This window comes from Nicotiana sylvestris, chromosome 4 (genome assembly GCF_000393655.2).
Source record: "Nicotiana sylvestris chromosome 4, ASM39365v2, whole genome shotgun sequence".
NCBI lineage: Eukaryota > Viridiplantae > Streptophyta > Magnoliopsida > Solanales > Solanaceae > Nicotiana > Nicotiana sylvestris.
The window spans coordinates 103731465-103750360 of record NC_091060.1 but is presented as its reverse complement, the minus strand read 5'-3'; the positions used below and the strand labels follow the sequence as shown (position 1 = coordinate 103750360).

The window sequence follows — 18896 nt, the reverse complement described above, 5'->3', positions numbered from 1 at the left end:
CCCACCCCACCCCACCCCCACCCCCACCCCCCAAAAAAAACAACCAAAGAAGCTTTCCTCATTGCCCAAGAGCAAAACAGAAGACCATACACTAGTAACAAGAATCTATTCTAGTGTTACTCCAAAGATAGCTCAGAAGTCTCTTCTTTAGTGATTTGGACAAGAACCATTTTTTCACTATTTGCTTTTTCCTTCCTGATACATGAAGAAAACTGAATTAGTGTATATTGAACAGAAAAACATGCAAAGATGAACCACAGAGAGGATTAGGTCTATACTCACTGAGAAGTTGGATATTCCAATACTGCTCACTTCATCTGGTCAAATCTTCTGGCAAAATTTGTGTAATCTTATATTCTTTAGTATGATGTTCTGCTTAAGCATCAAGATCATCATTCTTCAAGTTCTAGAGCCTACATCAATTCACGCACGCATAGATCAAAACACTAAGCACTAGAGGAATTGACTAACATTATATTCATTTAATTTTCTGTGGTTCCTTTTCAGGCTGTCCATTTTTCGTTGTCTTTTCTTCACGAGAACTTAATTAATCTTTTCAGTGTGGTAATGAAATGAGGTCCTTCTGGTTAATATACTTCTATTCGCTCAACATCATGTACAACCATTCCTATAATCGCTCAGAATCTAAAATGAATTACAACAGAAACACTAAGTTCGTTGAGAAACCTACCTAAGCTGGGAACATACTAGTATTATGTTGATAGCTTTTCGCTGTAGATTACAATGAGTAAACGATGCTGAAATACTCCTATAGTTCATAGAATCTTTTCTACAGGCGTTCTGAGAGCTTTTTTCAGTTTTCTTTTTTCTCAGAATGCCTATAGAAAAGATTCTATGAAGTTTTTCAGTTTTCACTTGTGATGCTTTTGGATGTAACTACTTCATGCTGATTTTAAATCAATAATACTTAACACTTCAAAAAAAAGAAGTTAACAATCTTTTGTTGCTTAAATTGTAAATTAAACCCAAAGCAAATGAGCTAAACCTTTGGCATTTTACTGCCTTTGTTATCCAGAAGATACTTCATATGTTGCTTCATCAAAGCTGAAGAATTATCAAGTAAATGGACCAAATAAGATAGTAAGGAAGAAAACTCACAGAATGCTTTCTTCTGGAAATTTCAACCGTTGGAGTGAGAGCTGTTTTGCGAATTAAGAATCCGACTCTCTTTCAGCAAAGTGATGAAGTTGGATAAAACTAGTAAGTCATTACGTGCATCTCTCTCATCAAGCCATTGCTCCTCAATATGGATGCGGACATCCCTTTTAGTGCATTCCATTATCAAAAATAGATAGAATTAGAAAGCGGTAAAAGGGCCTGGATACTGAATAACACTTTTGCTGTTACCGACGGAAAAGAAAGGAAAATGAAGATATTACCTCTTCAGAGAAAGAACTTCATAATTTCTGCGCAGATAATCAGCATACTTTATAAGGGCATCCTGTGCATACTGCTTCCCCACCGATCTTACTGCAGCAGCATTAAGCAAATTCTCCAGTGTGCCGTGCTTTTTCAAAAGTTTCAAAGCAGTCTTTCGACCAAAACCAGGAACAACATGCTGGATTCCAGGAACACCATCAACCTCGTCACCCAGTATACACCCTTTTCCAGAAAACCACAAGATTTAGTAGCCAACATAATAACAGCAGATACTCAAGAACGAATTGAACATGGAAAAATGCTAAAGCCTTCTAAGAAAAAAATGATAGCATGAAACACATGAAGCTAAATGGAGAAAAAAAAAGCTTCCGCCTCTTCCTTTTACCAAGAGAATATCTGCATCTTGATGCCCCCTTTCTTCACAACACTAAAGTAGTTTCCATGATGTTCCTGGTCTACTTGTGTCCTAGGACCGGCAAGATTGGCATATATTACCATGTTTGCAAGAAGTTAAACCGTGGAATGAACCTTCTGTTTCAACTCTCAATATTATCTCAACAGTCTAACCACTGCCTTATTGTCAGATGACAAGGGCCACAAACAATGTTTCCTCAATACCAATGGAAAGGGACTTATGGCAAAGCATACAGAACGGTAAACACAGATCTTATAATAAGATACTGAGAGAGGTGGACATTGAGTCTGAAACGGAGGAACAAATTTGAAGGACATGCACTGTTAGATATGTACATAATGTAGTCTTGTCCCACATTGGAATAGGAGTAGTATGTCCTTGTATAGTATAGCTATAAATAAGGACCTCTTGTATTGTATTGAACACACAATATCAATATATCATATTTTCTCCCGTGCCTTCTCACATGGTATCAGAGCTATCGTGAGAGATTTATCGCTGTGCATAAATTCCAGCGATTCCGGGAAGTGAAATCAGTCACCGGAACCCTTTTTTCCGGGGACTTTTCAAAGTTGTTTTGCGTCTGCTTTGTCTCGGTTAGTGTTGTGCAAAATCCAACACTACCACAAGAGTAGTCACTGTCCGGCGACCAAACCCCAGTGAAAATCTCCGATGGTAGTATAGCGGTCGGAAGAAAATTTTCCGGCAAAGTTCTGACGTCGCGTGGGCCAGCTTGCGGCCATTTTTTGGTGACGATTCTTCAGGATAGATTGTTCCCCTTGCAATTCCGAGCCTACCCATCCAGGTTACACCAAATTCCGACCACTTTTATATTTTTCCGGCGTGAACAGTGATTTAAGAAGTGGACTTCCGGCCATTTTTTGAAAAAATTTCTTCAGAACAGTTGGGTCGTCTGGTAACTCCGATCCTACCCCTACTGTGTTTATTTCATTCCGACCACTTTGAATTTTTCTGGCTGCTACGGTAATATTCCGAGAGCTACAGTATTTCTGGAGTGAACAGTGTTTTCCGGCGCAGAACAGTGTTCTGTTTTCCTGTTGTAAACAGTATTTTCTCAGCGATTTCTTCAGTTTTCCCAAAGGAGTTACTAATTTTCACTATTTCAAGTTAACCCTACTACTATTAATTGCAGCGACATGGGAACTGATACTTCGAATAGTCGGATGGTTTATTTAGTGGATTATTTTGAGTTTCTTCAGTACAAAGCAGATAAGCAGACATCTTCTGAGATAGCTTCCGTAGTTCAAACAGGTAATAGCGTGACTTGTGTCTCTCAATCTTCATCCTGTGAGTCTTGGATTATTGATTCAGGTGCATCGGATCATATTTTTGGTAACAAATCTCTTTTCACTACTATTTCGTATTCTCAATCTCTTCCAAGAGTCACAATGGCCAATGGGTCTCAACCCATGACAACTGCAATAGGTCAAGTAAGCCCAATTTCTTCCTTACCTTTAGATTCAGTTCTTTATGTCCCTAATAGTCCTTTTAATCTCATAGTTGTTAGTCGCCTAGCCAAATCACTTAAATGTGCCGTTTTATTTCTTGATGATCATGTTTTTATACAGGAACGCAGTACAAGGCGGATCATTGGTACCGGGCGTGAATCAAATGAACTTTATTACCTTATCCTTGCTAAATCACATGGACTCACATCTTGTCTTCCTTCAACAACTTGTCCTGTTACTGATTCACCACATTTATTACATAAACGGTTGGGACATCCTAGTTTGTCAAAACTTCAGAAAATGGTACCTGGTTTATCTCACTTGTCAGCTCTAGAGTGTGAGTCTTATCAGCTCGGTAAGTATACTCGCTCTCATTTTCCTCGACGTATTGATAATCGAGTAGAGTCGCCTTTTACTTTAGTCCATTCAGATGTTTGGGGTCCTAGTCGGGTCAGTTCTACCTTAGGATTCCGCTACTTTGTTAGTTTCATTGATGACTATTCTAGGTGCACCTGGATATTTTTGATAAAAAATCGAACTGAGTTGTTTTCTAATTTCCAAACCTTTCACGCTGAAATTCAAAATCAATTTGGGGTTTCTATTCGCACATTTCGTAGTGATAATGCCCGAGAGTATTTGTCTTTCCCATTTCAGCAGTTTATGAAATCTCATGGGATTATTCATCAAACATCTTGTCCGTACACATCTCAACAAAGTGGGGTAGCTGAAAGAAAGAATAGACATCTTATTGAAAATGCTCGTACCCTACTCATACAATCTCATGCTCCGTTGCGTTTTTGGGGGGATGCAGTTCTTACATCTTGCTATCTTATTAATCGTATGCCATCTTCAGCTATCCAGAACCAAGTTCCATTCTCTGTTATGTTTCCCCACTTACCTTTGTTCTCTCTTCCACCCCATGTCTTTGGAAGCACTTGTTTTGTCCATAACCTAACTCCAGGAACAGATAAGTTAGCTCCCCGTGCTCTTAAGTGCGTATTTCTTGGTTTCTCGAGAACACAAAAGGGGTATTGATGCTATTCTCCTGACCTCCAGCGGTACCTTATGTTCGCTGATGTTACCTTCTTTGAAACTCAATCATACTTCACAGGTCCAGGTAATCACTTAGATATTTCTGAGGTACTACCAGTCTCTTCTTTTGGAGATTCAGTCACTATCTCCCATCCATCTTCCTCTACATCTCCATCTCCACCACCTATAGCTCCCGTTCCACCATCTATAGCTCCAGTTCCACCACCTATAGGTCTAATTCCTCCACATAATCCAGTTCAACCTTCTGCAGCTCCGCCACTTTTGACTTATCATCGTCGTCCACATCCAGCATCAGGCCCAAATGATTCACGTCCTGCATCAGATTCTGCACCTACTGCGGACTTGTCTCCTCTTAATCAACCAATTGCACTCCACAAAGGTGTACGGTCCACACTTAATCCTAATCCCCACTATGTTGGTCTAAGTTATCATCGTCTGTCGTCACCTCATTATGTTTTTATATCTTCTTTGCCCACTGTTTCTATTCCTAAGTCTACAGGTGAGGCACTATCTCATCCTGGATGGCGACAGGCTATGATTGACGAGATGTCTGCTTTACATGCGAGTGGCACTTGGGAGCTTGTTCCTCTTCCTACAGGTAAGTCTACTATTGGTTGTCGTTGGGTTTATGCAGTCAAAGTCGACCCGGATGGCCAGGTTGATCGGCTTAAGGCTCGTCTTGTTGCAAAAGGATATACTCAGATTGGTGGGCTTGATTATAGTGATACTTTCTCTCCCGTGGCTAAAGTAGCATCTGTTCGTCTTTTTTTGTCCATGGCTCTTGTACGTCATTGGCCTCTTTATCAGTTAGACATTAAGAATGCTTTTCTCCACAGTGATCTTGACGAGGAAGTTTATATGGAGCAACCACCTAGTTTTGTTGCTCAGGGGGAGTTTAGTAGTTGTGTATGCAGATTGCACAGGTCACTATATGGTTTGAAACAGTCCCCTCGAGCCTGGTTTGGTAAGTTCAGCACAATTATTCAGGAGTTCGGCATGACTCGTAGTGAGGCTGATCACTCTGTGTTTTATCAGCATTCTGCTCCGAATCTGTGTATTTATCTGGTGGTTTATGTTGATGATATTGTTATTACTGGCAACGATCAGGATGGTATTACTAATCTGAAGCAACATCTCTTTCAGCACTTTCAAACTAAGGATCCGGGCAGACTGAAGTATTTTCTAGGTATTGAAGTCGCTCAGTCTAGCTCAGGTATTGTTATTTCACAGCGGAAGTATGCCTTAGACATTCTTGAGGAGACTGGAATGACGGGTTGCAGACCTATTGACTCTCCTATGGATCCGAATGCTAAGCTTCTGCCTGGACAGGGGGAGCCTCTTAGAGACCCTATGAGATATAGGAGGTTGGTTGGAAAATTGAATTACCTCACAGTGACTAGACCTGACATTTCTTTTCCGGTGAGTGTTGTAAGTCAGTTTATGGATTCTCCCTATGATAGTCACTGGGATGCAGTTGTTCGTATTCTTCGGTATATAAAGTCAGCTCCAGGCAAAGGATTACTATTCGAGGATCGAGGCCACGAGCAAATTGTTGGGTACACAGATGCTGATTGGGCAGGATCACCTTCTGATAGACGATTAACATCTGGATATTGTGTTCTAGTAGGAGGTAATCTGGTCTCGTGGAAGAGCAAGAAACAAAATGTAGTTGCTCGATCTAGCGCCGAAGCGGAATATCGGGTCATGGCTATGGCAACGTGTGAGTTAGTTTGGGTCAAGTAGTTGCTCAAGGAGTTAAAGTTCGGAGAAATCAGCAGGATGGAACTAGTGTGTGATAACCAATCTGCTCTTCATATTGCGTCAAATCCGGTGTTCCATGAGAGGACTAAACACATTGAGATCGACTGTCACTTTGTCAGAGGAAAAATACTTTCAGGAGATATTGTTACAAAGTTTGTAAAGTTGAATGATTAACTAGCAGATATTTTCACTAAGTCTTTTACCGGTTCTCGTATTAGTTACATGTGTAACAAGCTCGGTACATATGATGTGTATGCACTGGATTGAGGGGGAGTGTTAGATATGTACATAATGTAGTCTTGTCCCACATTGAAATAGGAGTAGTATGTCCTTGTATAGTATAGCTATAAATAAGGACATCTTGTATTGTATTGAACACACAATATCAATATATCATATTTTCTCCCGTGCCTTCTCACATGCACTATCAACAAAAGAAACTTTAGCATAACCGTTGGAATGAAAAGATTGTCTCACCATTAAGTTATCCTGATTTAAGTAAGCTAATTAGCACAATAATTGGAAAACATAGCTCCCCACGCCAAACAAGAAACAGACAAAATGAAATTCTTGCTTGGGATGTGGTAGTCCATAATTGCAAGTGTATTATCTAACGAATCCTGAAATTTTATGCCGAATTAATCATGGAAAGTCATAAAATTTTATCACATTTTATCTGTCACTTTCTCGTTCTTATATAGAATAAGTACCTGAACCACATAGCTTAAAATGCCATACTCACAAATAAAATAAAAGAGCCAATTGCACTATTAGTTGTCATACAGAACATCCTTTTCTAGTGAAAGAAGCACAATTCACAAACCATACTATGCTCAACTTACAAACAGAATACATGAGTTGCTTATTTCAATGACATACGAAGCAAGCAAGAGCAACATACAAAATAAACTAACTTTTGAGGACCATCTTGGAGTAAGACTTGTCAGAAGTAAGCACTAAAAGAGGGCCATGTCTTTTTTTTTTTTTTTGGAAAGAAAGAGGGCTATATATCCGTCTAGTTTCTAGCAAATCAAATCGTGAATACAACCTTGGAGCCAAACAGAAGCCACTCACATTATTCTTAGTCATCAATAAAATTATAAAGAATTTTTTTTTGAAAGTAAGATAAAAGAGCAGAATAACGAGTTCGGCTGTGTCCAACGTATTCAACGGAAGAAAAAAAATTTAGTAGATGTCGTAAAAATTTGTAGAACAAGATGTCTTACCCAGATAAAATTCCCACACTGACCATCCATTTTACCCCTCTACCTGGAAAGACCCACTCCTTAACTTTCACTTCTCCCAATTAGCTAAACCTCAATCACGGGCTAGCAGGGTTGGATATGAATCCTCTATATCTGGTCTGCTCTATTCAGGACCATTCCATTTCACTACTCAATAATTTGCCTTCTAAAATAAAATAGGGGTTCTCTTAAACTAGAGGTTCTCTAAATCTCACCAAAATCCTGCCCAACAAGAAAGTAGAATAATGACTTTTAATTTGCAGGTATAAATAAGATATTATTAGCTTCAACAAGTACATGAACTAGTAACTCGTATACAAGTCACTAATAACTCAAACATTAGTAGTTTAGTTGGTTGGCTACCTGAATTTTCACCTTGTTGGTGAGGGTTCCATTCCCCACCTTGTAATCCCCTCCCCCATTTCCCCTTCCCCTATCCCCTTTAAGAAAAAGCAAGTCACTTAAGATTAATATGAAAGTATGAAACAACACCTAAAAGGAGTGTGACATACTTACTCAGGCTCAAATCAGACCTTGGATCACAATTGTACTGTGCCACATAGTGTTTTAGGGTGTAAAAAGACCATCTATTAAACTCTGGTACTGGCATGACAATTTGAACATCATCAGATATCAGCTGTTTGAAGTCTTTGTCAGGAGAGGCAACGACGACTCGGTGTCCCCTTTGTAGAACTTGTTCAACAAGTGTGGCTATAACATCGTCTGCTTCATGTGATTCAATCTTAACTACCTGCATACTACACCTAGTCAAAAGCTAGTAATCAACTCTTTTTTTTTTGTTTTTTGATGAAGTAAAGCTAGTAATCAACTCTTATCTGCCTTCTCATTATGCAAAACCAAGGCAAAAGAGTAGTTCATTACACTGATTGCAATGCCTTTTTGCCAAGTGCATTACAAATTACAATGTGGAAGAATTCATAGAAACAAAACATGACAGTTAAAAATGCCATGTCAAATGCAACTAGTAATAATGCAAGATAACTAAGTCCCGAAGGGCTCCAAGTTGAAATTATAGACGAAACAGATAAAAGTATATCTATCTACAGGATATAGATGGACTAACATTTGGCAAATTGAAGTTGAGTACATACTCTATTTGCTAAAAAACTGGTACAGAAACGGAAAAATATATGAGCAACCCAGAGAAGAAAGCTTCCAAATAAGAATGCAGAGCACCAAAAAAGCTTCTGAACAAGACTCTGCAGCCCAAAAAAATAACTACAAGTTTACAATTATAATTACAGCAATCATTATCAAACCTGAGGTAGGCGACACACAAGGTACCAGGAAAAAACTAGGATTTAAAAATATCGTAAGGGAAGTAGTGGATCTGTACACTTGCCTTCTCATTTGTTATTTTTCTTTGTTTTTAGGAATGAGCTTGCTTCTATATGTGTTCCCACCCAAACTTACAGCTGAAATGACATTAGATGGCCGCAGAAAGTGTTCTCTTGAGGGCAAACTTGCTCGTACTGATTATTCCATTAGCATTTATCGGTTTATTTAAGTGGTCCAAGATTCTTTCTTTCTCCATTTAACTTTACTAGACATGAATCTCCAGAGTTGTAGCTTGCTACATTTCATCATAACCAACTCACATCTCGGGAAACAAAATTTTACTGACAGAGAGAAAAAATAAAATCTATATCATAGTTCATGCTTCTTAGTATCTCCAGTTAGAAATAAACATTATACTAGTTAATATCAGTTTACCTTGTCTATGCACAAAAGAAATTTTTTTTCTCAAATTGTTAGTAAAAGATAACTGTCAGCTTCAGACTACTAAAGAAACCATATTCCAAGGATGCATCAATAAAACAAAAACTACATGTGTTGATCAAGAAAATGTTCACTCACAGGAACATTGCAGTTGCGAAGAACATCCAAGACAAGTCGATGTGACGTTTCAACCATACTCCTTGGAGATTTTCCTGCACCTGGAAACTGATGCCAATGTTTCCTTCTTTTTGCTTTATAAGAAGGTAACAACTGTCTTCTATACTCATTACCTCTTTCCCCGTCAACAACCTGTTACACAGTCACCCATTTCAAACAATGTGTAGTTCATGATGCTTTTAAATACCGTCTACACCTTCCAAGATACACTTTTTTGTACAATAAGATGAATCAACATGCATGTATTCCACTTTTATTTCTTTATGTCAACTCTTCTCTTTCTATGTTCCTAACCCAATTGCTAGGATTTCTCTATCCTTATTATATTTTTGAAATTCCTGAATTCTAAGACAGTTTTTTCTTTTTTTCATTTCAAATTATTAGCTATTCATTTACATGAAGAATTAAAAGTTTTATCCACCTAACTCACTCTTGGAGTTAATAGTGTTAGTGTAATCTTTGGCCTATCCCTCCATGTTGTACTTATAGCAAACATCTCACACACACATGTACTTATCTGTGACTGTGTATAGATACTCACTTTCAATTTATGTCAACTTGGGCACAGAATTTAAGAAATAAATGAAAGACTTTTGAAATTTATGGTGCACAGCATTTGTGTGACTATAATAATTTTGAAACTCGTGTTATTAAACATAGCATAACAATTGCATGGCTATAAAGGCTTGTCAGGGCGAAATGATAAATTTAAGTTAAATTGTTTTCAAATTTAAAAAAGAGTAACAGACCAAAAAGAAAATAGGCTCAAATAAATTGAAATAGATAAGTAGATAGATACAGAGAGAGAGGCAGAGAGCTTACAGCAATGACAGGATCAGTGAGGCTAACTTGAGAGAAGAAAAGGGAAATCCAATGAGCAAAAGAAAGCAAAGAAGGGGTACTTCCTTTGTAACAAAGAGGATTAACATCCAAGAAAAACACCCTCTTTTTTCTTGTAATATTCTTGTAATCGTTTTTCCCAAAAGATTCATTCCCTGCTTCCAAAATTGGGTCTTTTACAACTGGACTATGAGAAGAAGAACAACAACAGAAATGGGGCCGTAGTTTTAGTAATTTTCTGCGCTGTAAAGGTCTATGTTGTGGGGAAACAAGAATTGCGTGGTGGGTAGAGTTTGGAATTGGGAGAAAATAGCGAGGATTGATGATAAAGGTAGCTTTATGAATCTCCATATTTGCTAGTAATTGTTTTTGTAGACGAAAGCTTAAATGGAGTTGTAGTTATCTCATCTAGTCATAAGGTATTAATGGAAACTTTAGGGATTAAAAATGTTAAAAGTTATAGTTGAGGTCTATAAGCTTAACACTCCATAGTTTAGGGACCAAAACATCTAATAGCTTCTTTGGACTGACTAGGATTTCAATTGCTCTTGGTCCATGCAAATATGAGTAAAGATGACAATTAAGACAAAATACAGTCTCAGTCATTGGTAAATTTTAAATTTGGTCCTTGTATATGGTTAGCCCGATTTTACTGATTTATCGGGACCAGCGTGAGGGATCGAAGATCGATCCCGTAATAGATCAAACCAAGGCACTAGTATAAGATATCGAGTTCGGATTCGAGGTACCGACAAGATCGAGGCCGGTAGTGATCGAGATCAAATGAGATATACATCGAGCAAGATCGAAGGTAGCATAATAACAGAGAAAGTGAGATATCCATGACTGGTCGAAGATCATGGCGTAAATCGGAACAGATCAAGGACAGTTAATTAGCTAATTATGAGATTTTCTTCTGTAATTAGGGTTAAACCATAATTAGGATTCCTCTACTATATAAAGAAGAGCCCCAATCATTTGCAAGGGACACACATTCTGGCATATCAAAGCAATATAATACTTTCTCTTTAGTTTATATTCTTGTTCATCAGCTTGTTATATTTTTAACTATTCTTGCACCAATAAGGTCGAAGGTATTCAAGCTTGAGGGCTTAATTCCATTCAAATACTGGTTTGCTTTATCCTATTGTCAATTTCCATTATTAATCTTCATACTCATCAATTGGTATTATGTGAAAACATGTATCTTTAAAACCACATTATAAGTTTAATTGTTATCCAATTTTTAGGGTAAACAGTTTGACGCCCATCGTGGGGCTAAGGTAATAGTATTTCCCTGATATTAATTCTCATAACACACACTACTTTACGCTTGTTCTCGTAAGTATCTTTGATTTCAGGAATCAACATGTCAAACTCTCAAGTAGCACCCACTCACACGGACAACGACCTTGGTCTTCATGGTGAGAACTGAAACATAGTCGCCCCGGGAAACGGAGTACGTCCAGCTAACCCCGATGGACTGCCGGCCGTAGACCCGGTCGATGTCAGCTCCTATATTGCCATTAATGGGACTTTGGGTGTCGACCTTGAAAATAGCATCCGCAGAGATGCTCGAGCAGCCGATCAGAATGCACAGAGCGATAAAAAAGGCGGAATTAGCCTTCGAATGATATTTGAGATATTGCAGACTCAACAAGCTGCGATAACATAACTCCAAAATCAGAATCGAGCACCAAGCAGAATAGACCTCGAAACATCACAAAAAGTTATTCATAAAGCAGAACCTATACCGGAGAAATCGAACGCCAATGAATCGGGGATTGACCCCGCCATCATGAAGATGCTTGAAGAGCTCACTAAACAGATCGAACCAGGTGAAAAGAAAATCAAGTCTAATGACAAAAAGGTAGAAATATACAACTTACGAGTTGACCAAATACCAGGGGCACCCCCGATTCTAAAGGGTTTGGATTTGAAGAAGTTTGTGCAGAAGCATTTCCCTCCAAGTGCGGCTCGGAAGCCTATCCCGAAGAAATTCTGCATGCCAGAAATTCCCAAATACAATGGAACCACCGACCCTAATGAACATGTCACTTCTTATAGGTGCGCAATAAAGGGGAATGACTTAGAAGATGATGAGATTGAATTTGTTCTATTGAAAAAGTTTGGAGAAACTTTATCGAATGGGGCAATGATATGGTACCATAATTTGCCGCCCAATTCCATCAATTCCTTCGTCATGCTTGCAGATTCGTTCAGGAAGGCACACACCGGAGCAATAAAGGTTGCAACTAGGAAATCAGACCTCTTCAAAGTGAAACAAAAGGACAACGAAATGTTGAGGGAATTCGTATCTCGGTTTCATATGGAACGCATGGACGTGTCCCCGATCACATATGATTTTGTTGTTCAGGTTTTACTAAAGGTTTCAACGAATGAAATTCAATAGCGTCACGACAACTAATGCAGAATTTAACAGAATATCCAGTTGTGACCTGGGCCGATGTACATAATCGATACTAGTCAATGACTAGGGTTGAGGATGATCAATTAGGAACCCCTTCCGGTTGTGTCTACCTGAATAGGCCCATCGGCAGAATTCAAAGGGACATCGATAGAGAATCCCGATCGAACAGAGATCGATATCAACCATATAGCACAGATCGTCGAAACAATGGCCCAGGGCGTAATTCCGTTCGAAGTGATCGAAGGAATGATCAAGGACAGAACTCCCGAGGGCTCATGAGTAAAAATGGCTTCGATAAATATGTCAAACCCACAGAAGCACTACGACTGTTAAAATACAACTTCACCATCGATGCATCGGGAATTGTATCGGCCATTGGGCGAATCAAGGATACTAGCTGGCCCAGACCCATACAGACCGATCCAGCTTAAAAGAATCCTAATCAAGTATGCAAATACCATGGTACCCATGGTCATAGGACCGAAGACTATAGACAATTAAGGGAGGAGGTAGCTCGTCTATTCAACGAGGGTCACCTTCAAGAATTCTTAAGTGATCGAGCCAAAAATCACTTCAAAAATAGAGATTTGAACAGGCACAACGAGCAGGAAGAACCACAACATGTGATTCACATGATCGTTGGAGGAGTTGATATTCCTCAGGGACCTGTATTTAAAATTACCAAGGTGACAATCACAAGGGAAAAGCAAACTCGGGATTACTTACTAGAAGAAACTTTGTCTTTCAACGATGAGTATGCAGAAGGGATCAAACAACCTCACAGCGATGCATTGGTAATATCTATACTTATGAATAAAATTCAAGTCAAATGTGTGTTGATTGATCCAGATAGCTCGAAAAACATTATTCCATCAAGGGTCGTAGAGCAACTCGGCCTCCAAGATCAAATCATGTCCGCGACTCGGGAACATAATGGCTTCAACATGGCAAGTGAAACCACCAAAGGGGAAATTATGTTGCCATTAAATGTGGCCGGGACTATCTAAGAAACAAAGTTCCATGTGATCAAAGGCGACATGAGGTACAACGAGCTGCTCGGAAGGCCTTGGATTCATAACATGAGGGCAGTACCCTCGACGGTTCATCAAGTCCTGAAGTTCCCAACATCAGAAGGAATCAAAACGGTGTACAGCGAACAACCCGCTGCCAAAGAAATGTTCGCAATCGATGAAGTAATATCGATATCGGTGCTTTCATCAACAAAGGGATCGGAGTCAAAAGGAAAGCAAGAATTCAAATAGCAACCATAGTCACCGGCCTCGGCCCGATCGGAGGAGCAGGAAACTTTCGAGGATGATGATTACATGATGCCTCGAACCTTCATGATCCTCGATAATTCTGATGCAACAAAGTCAACAGTCAAAGAGTTGGAACAAATCATACTGATCAAGCATTTTCCCAATCAAAAGGTATACCTGGGCACGGGGTTAACCCCCAAGCTTAGGAAAAAACTCGTTCAATTCCTTTTAGATAACATGGATTGTTTTGTTTGGTCCCACCTAGATATGACAGGGATCCCACCGGAGATCACTACACATCGACTAAGCTTAGATCCGAAGTTCCACCCCGTAAAACAAAGAGAAGGCTCCAATCTGAGGTAAAACAAGCATTCATTAAAGACGAGGTAACAAAACTTCTCAATATAGGATCCATTCGGGAGGTAAAATATCCCAAATGGTTAACAAACATAGTTGTAGTCCCTAGAAAGGGAAATAAACTTAGAATGTGCGTAGACTACAAAGATTTAAACAAAGCGTGCCCTAAAGATTCCTTTCCTTTGCCGAATATCTATCGCGTGATCGATGCCACGACCGGCCACGAGATCCTTAGCTTTCTCGACGCCTACTCCGGGTACAATCAAATACAAATGAACCCGGAGGATCAGGAAAAGACTTCGTTCATTACTAAGTACGGTACTTATTGTTATAACGTGATACCTTTTGGACTAAAAAATACCAGTACTACCTATCAACGCCTAGTAAATCGAATGTTCGAAGAATAAATAGGTAAATCGATGGAGGTTTATATTGACGATATGTTAGTTAAGTCCCTGCGAGCAGAGGACCATTTAAAATATTTGCAGGAGACCTTTGACATACTAAGAAAGTACAACATGAAACTCAATCCGGAGAAATGTGCATTCGGAGTCGGTTAAGTCAAGTTCCTCGGCTTTATGGTATCAAATCGGGGGATCAAAATCAACCCCGATAAAATCAAGGCAATCGAAGACATCACAGTTGTTGATAATGTCAAGACTGTACAAAGGTTAACGGGACGCATAGCCGCCCTAGGGTGATTTATCTCGAGGTCCTGAGATAGAAGTTACCGGTTCTTCTCAATTCTTAAGAAGAAGAGCAATTTCGCATGGACCCCAGAATGTCAACAAGCCTTAGAGGAACTCAAACGATACCTGTCGAGCCTACCATTGTTTCACACCCCGAAAGCGGACGAGCAACTCTACTTATTCTTAGCGGTCTCGGAGATAGCGGTAAGTGGGGTCTTAGTTCGAGAATAGAAAGGTACGCAATTTCATGTTTACTATGTTAGTCGTACCCTAGGTGAGGTTGAGACTCGGTACCCACACTTAGAAAAACTGGCGCTTGCTTTAATAAGCGCCTCTAGGAAATTAAAACCATATTTTCAATGTCACCCAATTTGTGTGGTGACTACCTATCCCCTTCGCAATATTTTGCATAAGCCCGAACTCTCGGGTCGATTGGCCAAATGGGCCGTCGAAATCAGCGGGTACGATATCGAGTATCAACCCCGAACGAACATCACATCTCAAATCTTGGCAGACTTCGTGGGTGACTTTACGCCAGCCCTCATACCAAAGGTCGAAAAGGAACTATTATTAAAATCGGGTACATCATTGGGGGTTGACCCTCTTAACATATGGCGCTTCGAACGTGAAGGGGTCCGGGCTAGGCATCGTTTTAGAGCCACCCACATATAGTACAATTAGACAGTCTATCAAAACTTCTAAATTAACTAACAACGAGGCCGAGTACGAGGCCATGATCACAGGTCTCGAGCTAGCTAAGAGCTTGGGAGCAGAGGTCATTGAGGCCAAGTGTGTCTCCCAACTTGTGGTAAATCAAGTCAACAGAACTTTCGAGGTTCGAGAAGACCGAATGCAAAGGTACTTGGATAAACTACAGGTCTCTCTGCATCAATTTAAAGAATGGACCCTACAACATGTACATCGAGAAAAAAATAACGAGGTCGATGCCCTTGCAAATCTAGTATCATCCATTGAATATGACAAACTTAGCTTGGGAACTATCGTACAACTTTTAAGGCCAGTAATCGAAGAGGGTCACGTTGAAATAAACTCCACAAGTCTAACCTGGGATTGGAGGAATAAGTACATCGAATATCTAAAGAACAAGAAGCTTCCATCGGATCCTAAGGAATCGAGGACTCTACGCATGAAGGCCACACGGTTCACATTGGTCGAGGATGGAACACTGTATAGGAGAATGTTCGATGGACTATTGGTGAAATGCTTGGGACTAGGAGACGTCGACTACGTTCTATGGGAAATTCACGAGGGCACTTGTGAAAATTATTTCGGTGCCAAGTCATTGGTTCACAAAGTCATCAGAGCAGGATACTACTGGGCCAATATGGAAAAAGATACAAAATAATTCATTCGAAAGTGCAACAAATGCCAAAGGTATGCGTCAATGATTCACCAACCCAGAGAGCAACTTCACTCAGTCCTATCCTCATGGCCGTTCATGAAATGGGGAATGGATATCGTCAGCCCTCTACCAGCGGCCCCAGGTAAAGCTAAATTCATTTTGTTTATGACTGGTTATTTTTCTAAGTGGGGAGAAAGTCAGAGAAAAAGAAGTCATAGACTTCATCTGGGACCACATTATATGTAGATTCGGGATGCCTACCGAGATCGTATGCGACAATGGAAAACAATTCATCTGTAGCAAAGTGACAAAGTTTCTCGAAGACCACAAAATAAAAAGGATCCTATCGACACTGTATCATCCTAGTGGGAACGGACAGGCCGAATCAACAAACAAGACCATCATACAAAATCTAAAGAAATATTGAACGTTGTTAAAGGAAAATGGAGAGAAATATTGCCCGAGGTCCTTTAGGCATATCGAACAACGTCGAAATCCAGTACGGGGGCAACACCATTCTCTTTAGTCTATGGTGTCGAAGCTCTGATCCTGATCGAAGTCGGGGAACCTAGCTTCAGATTTCGGTATAAAACGAAAGAGTCAAATCATGAGGCTATGAATACGAGCCTCGAATTGCTAGATGAAAGACGGGAAACCGCCTTCGTTCGAATGGCCGCACAGAAATAGCCGATCGAAAGGTATTGCAATCGAAGAGCCAATCTTCGACACTTTAAAATTGGGGACTTAGTTCTGAGAAAGGTCACCCTCATTACTCGAGACCCAAACAAAGGAAAACTTGGCCCAAACTGGGAGGGACCGTATCAGGTCCTCGATATCGTCAGAAAAAAATCCTACAAACTTGGCACGATGGACGACATACAATTACCAAATCACTCCTTAAACGATATTACTGTTAAAGTATGACCTTCTCCATTTTCATTTATATTTTATTCTAACCAATTGCAGGTGTTCAATCGGAGACATCGAATGATTCTTCATCACGAAGTCATTAGGTCTGAAAGCACGCATTGCACTCTTTTTTACTTAGACTGGTTTTTGTCCCAAATGGGTTTTTCCGGTGAGGTTTTTAATGAGGCAACCATTGTTCATCCTAACTTAGAGCAATTCAACCGTATCTGAGGCTTCTTTACAACCAACCTCGAATATTGGGGGGGGGGGAGCATCACCTTCGGATGTCAACTTTGTTACAAGAAAGATACTTCGTGTCAACTGGGTCTCAATAGGTTAAATTTTGTAAGGGACAAACAGTCAAACGAACCGTGCCCATGTAGATTACTCGAGCCCTAAAAGCAAACATGTACACATGTATAATCTATTGAGAAAAGTATTTTTCCTTGTCGAATATTTCATGCCTTAGAGAAATTTTTACTTTACAATTTCATACTTTTGGTCTATTGTAGAAACAGGCTTAAGGGCCGATCACAACTGAAGTTCAAACAACTTAACCTATACTCGGGGACTATCGTCCGAAAAATCAGCGTAATCGAATTATTAAAGTCTCAAGATCATGAGACCGTAAAAAGGCAACCCTTATTTTTATAGGCCATGGCCACCCTACTCGGGGACTGACACTTCGAATAAGTTTGAAGTATAATTGAGAAACAAGCCCAAGAGGCAAATCTCAAGTTAAAGGCTAAGGCCAAACTAACACGGTTCGGAGACGTCCGAATTTCGTAATAAAAACATGCCTTCTAATATCTTCACAAAACCGGTTAAAAAGGCTACCCTCGGAAAAATTATAAAGGGTTTCGATAACATCAACCCTCAAAAACCCTAAAGCGGTACTAGATTGTTCGAACTCTCGAACAAGCTTATTTCATGGTAAGGCGTAATAAATTTTTATATGATTAACTTTTTTAAGCCGAAAAGGGAAAAGAGCCATTCTTTTAAGGCCATATCGGCCTAATTTAAGAGCCTAAGGGCTGTTTCATTTTTGAGTTCGAGAAGTCATCCTCATCAACTAAAACCTAACGTACATCCTACTTTGAGTTAAAGCAAATACTCACTCGATTATAAAGACTACACTATCCCGACTTCGATCAAATTGCCCAAGCCTCGTACTTATGAAAGTTTTCAAGGCCTGAACAAAACAAAATTTTCACAAGGCAGAAATTGAAATAAAGACAAGTCAAAGAGAAAAGAGATCTTTTATATATATGAAAATATTTACAGATCAGGACCCTTTACAAAAATTCAAAAAAGAAAAATCCTAAGTGCCTAATTTTCCTCGGGAGCTACATCTTCGTCATCGAGATCTTCTCCACTTTTGGATGCACTCACGCTCCCGAAATCATCATTATCGAAAGAGACCAATTCTCTGGCTTCGGCTTCAAGTTCTTTTGCATTTTTTATCTCTGTAGTAAGATCAAAGCCACGGCTCGCTCGATCTTGAGCGGCTTCGGCGTCAGATCGATAGACGGCCATGACTGCCTCAACATCGGCCTTAGCTGTCTTAGCCTTAGATTTTGCCACGACAAGCTCTATGGCCAACCGAGCCTGGAGCTCCTCAATTTCCTTGGCTTGTGCCAAGTTCCTCTCTTTCAGGTTTTGAAGTTATATTTCAGCCAAGGATAACTGGGCTCGATCAGTCTCTTTCTCTGAGACAAGGCGGTCCATATTTTTCTTCCACGCTATGATTTCCTCCTTCACTGCATCTACCTCTCCATGGAGTTGCCC

The 18896-nt window shown here is 39.8% G+C and overlaps 1 protein-coding gene across 2 annotated transcripts; it reads right to left on the bottom strand.

The window, feature by feature from the left end:
• Positions 1 to 32: 32 nt before the first annotated feature.
• Positions 33 to 10477, bottom strand: LOC138889157 (uncharacterized). Of its 2 annotated transcripts, none has more exons than XM_070172148.1 (7): positions 10083 to 10477; positions 9222 to 9392; positions 7860 to 8094; positions 1401 to 1623; positions 1120 to 1283; positions 283 to 413; positions 33 to 195 (listed from the first exon to the last, which is right to left on the bottom strand). In XM_070172148.1, exons 1-5 carry the CDS (start codon positions 10449 to 10451, stop codon positions 1142 to 1144), a joined length of 1140 nt encoding a protein of 379 aa, XP_070028249.1. In that variant the 5' UTR covers positions 10452 to 10477; the 3' UTR covers positions 33 to 195; positions 283 to 413; positions 1120 to 1141. The 2 variants fall into 2 exon arrangements, with proteins under 2 accessions (XP_070028249.1, XP_070028250.1); XM_070172149.1 differs by having other exon boundaries at positions 7860 to 8101; positions 10083 to 10391.
• Between the last annotated feature and the right edge of the window lie 8419 nt (positions 10478 to 18896).

Excerpts from the sequence above, each read along its gene's own strand:
- LOC138889157 (XM_070172148.1), bottom strand. The coding sequence starts at position 10,451 with ATGGAGATTCATAAAGCTACCTTTATCATCAATCCTCGCTATTTTCTC. Across the intron at positions 9,393-10,082 it reads TCACTGATCCTGTCATTGCT|GTTGTTGACGGGGAAAGAGG; the intron begins GTAAGCTCTCTG and ends ACTGTGTAACAG. Across the intron at positions 1,284-1,400 it reads GAAGTTCTTTCTCTGAAGAG|GGATGTCCGCATCCATATTG; the intron begins GTAATATCTTCA and ends ATGCACTAAAAG.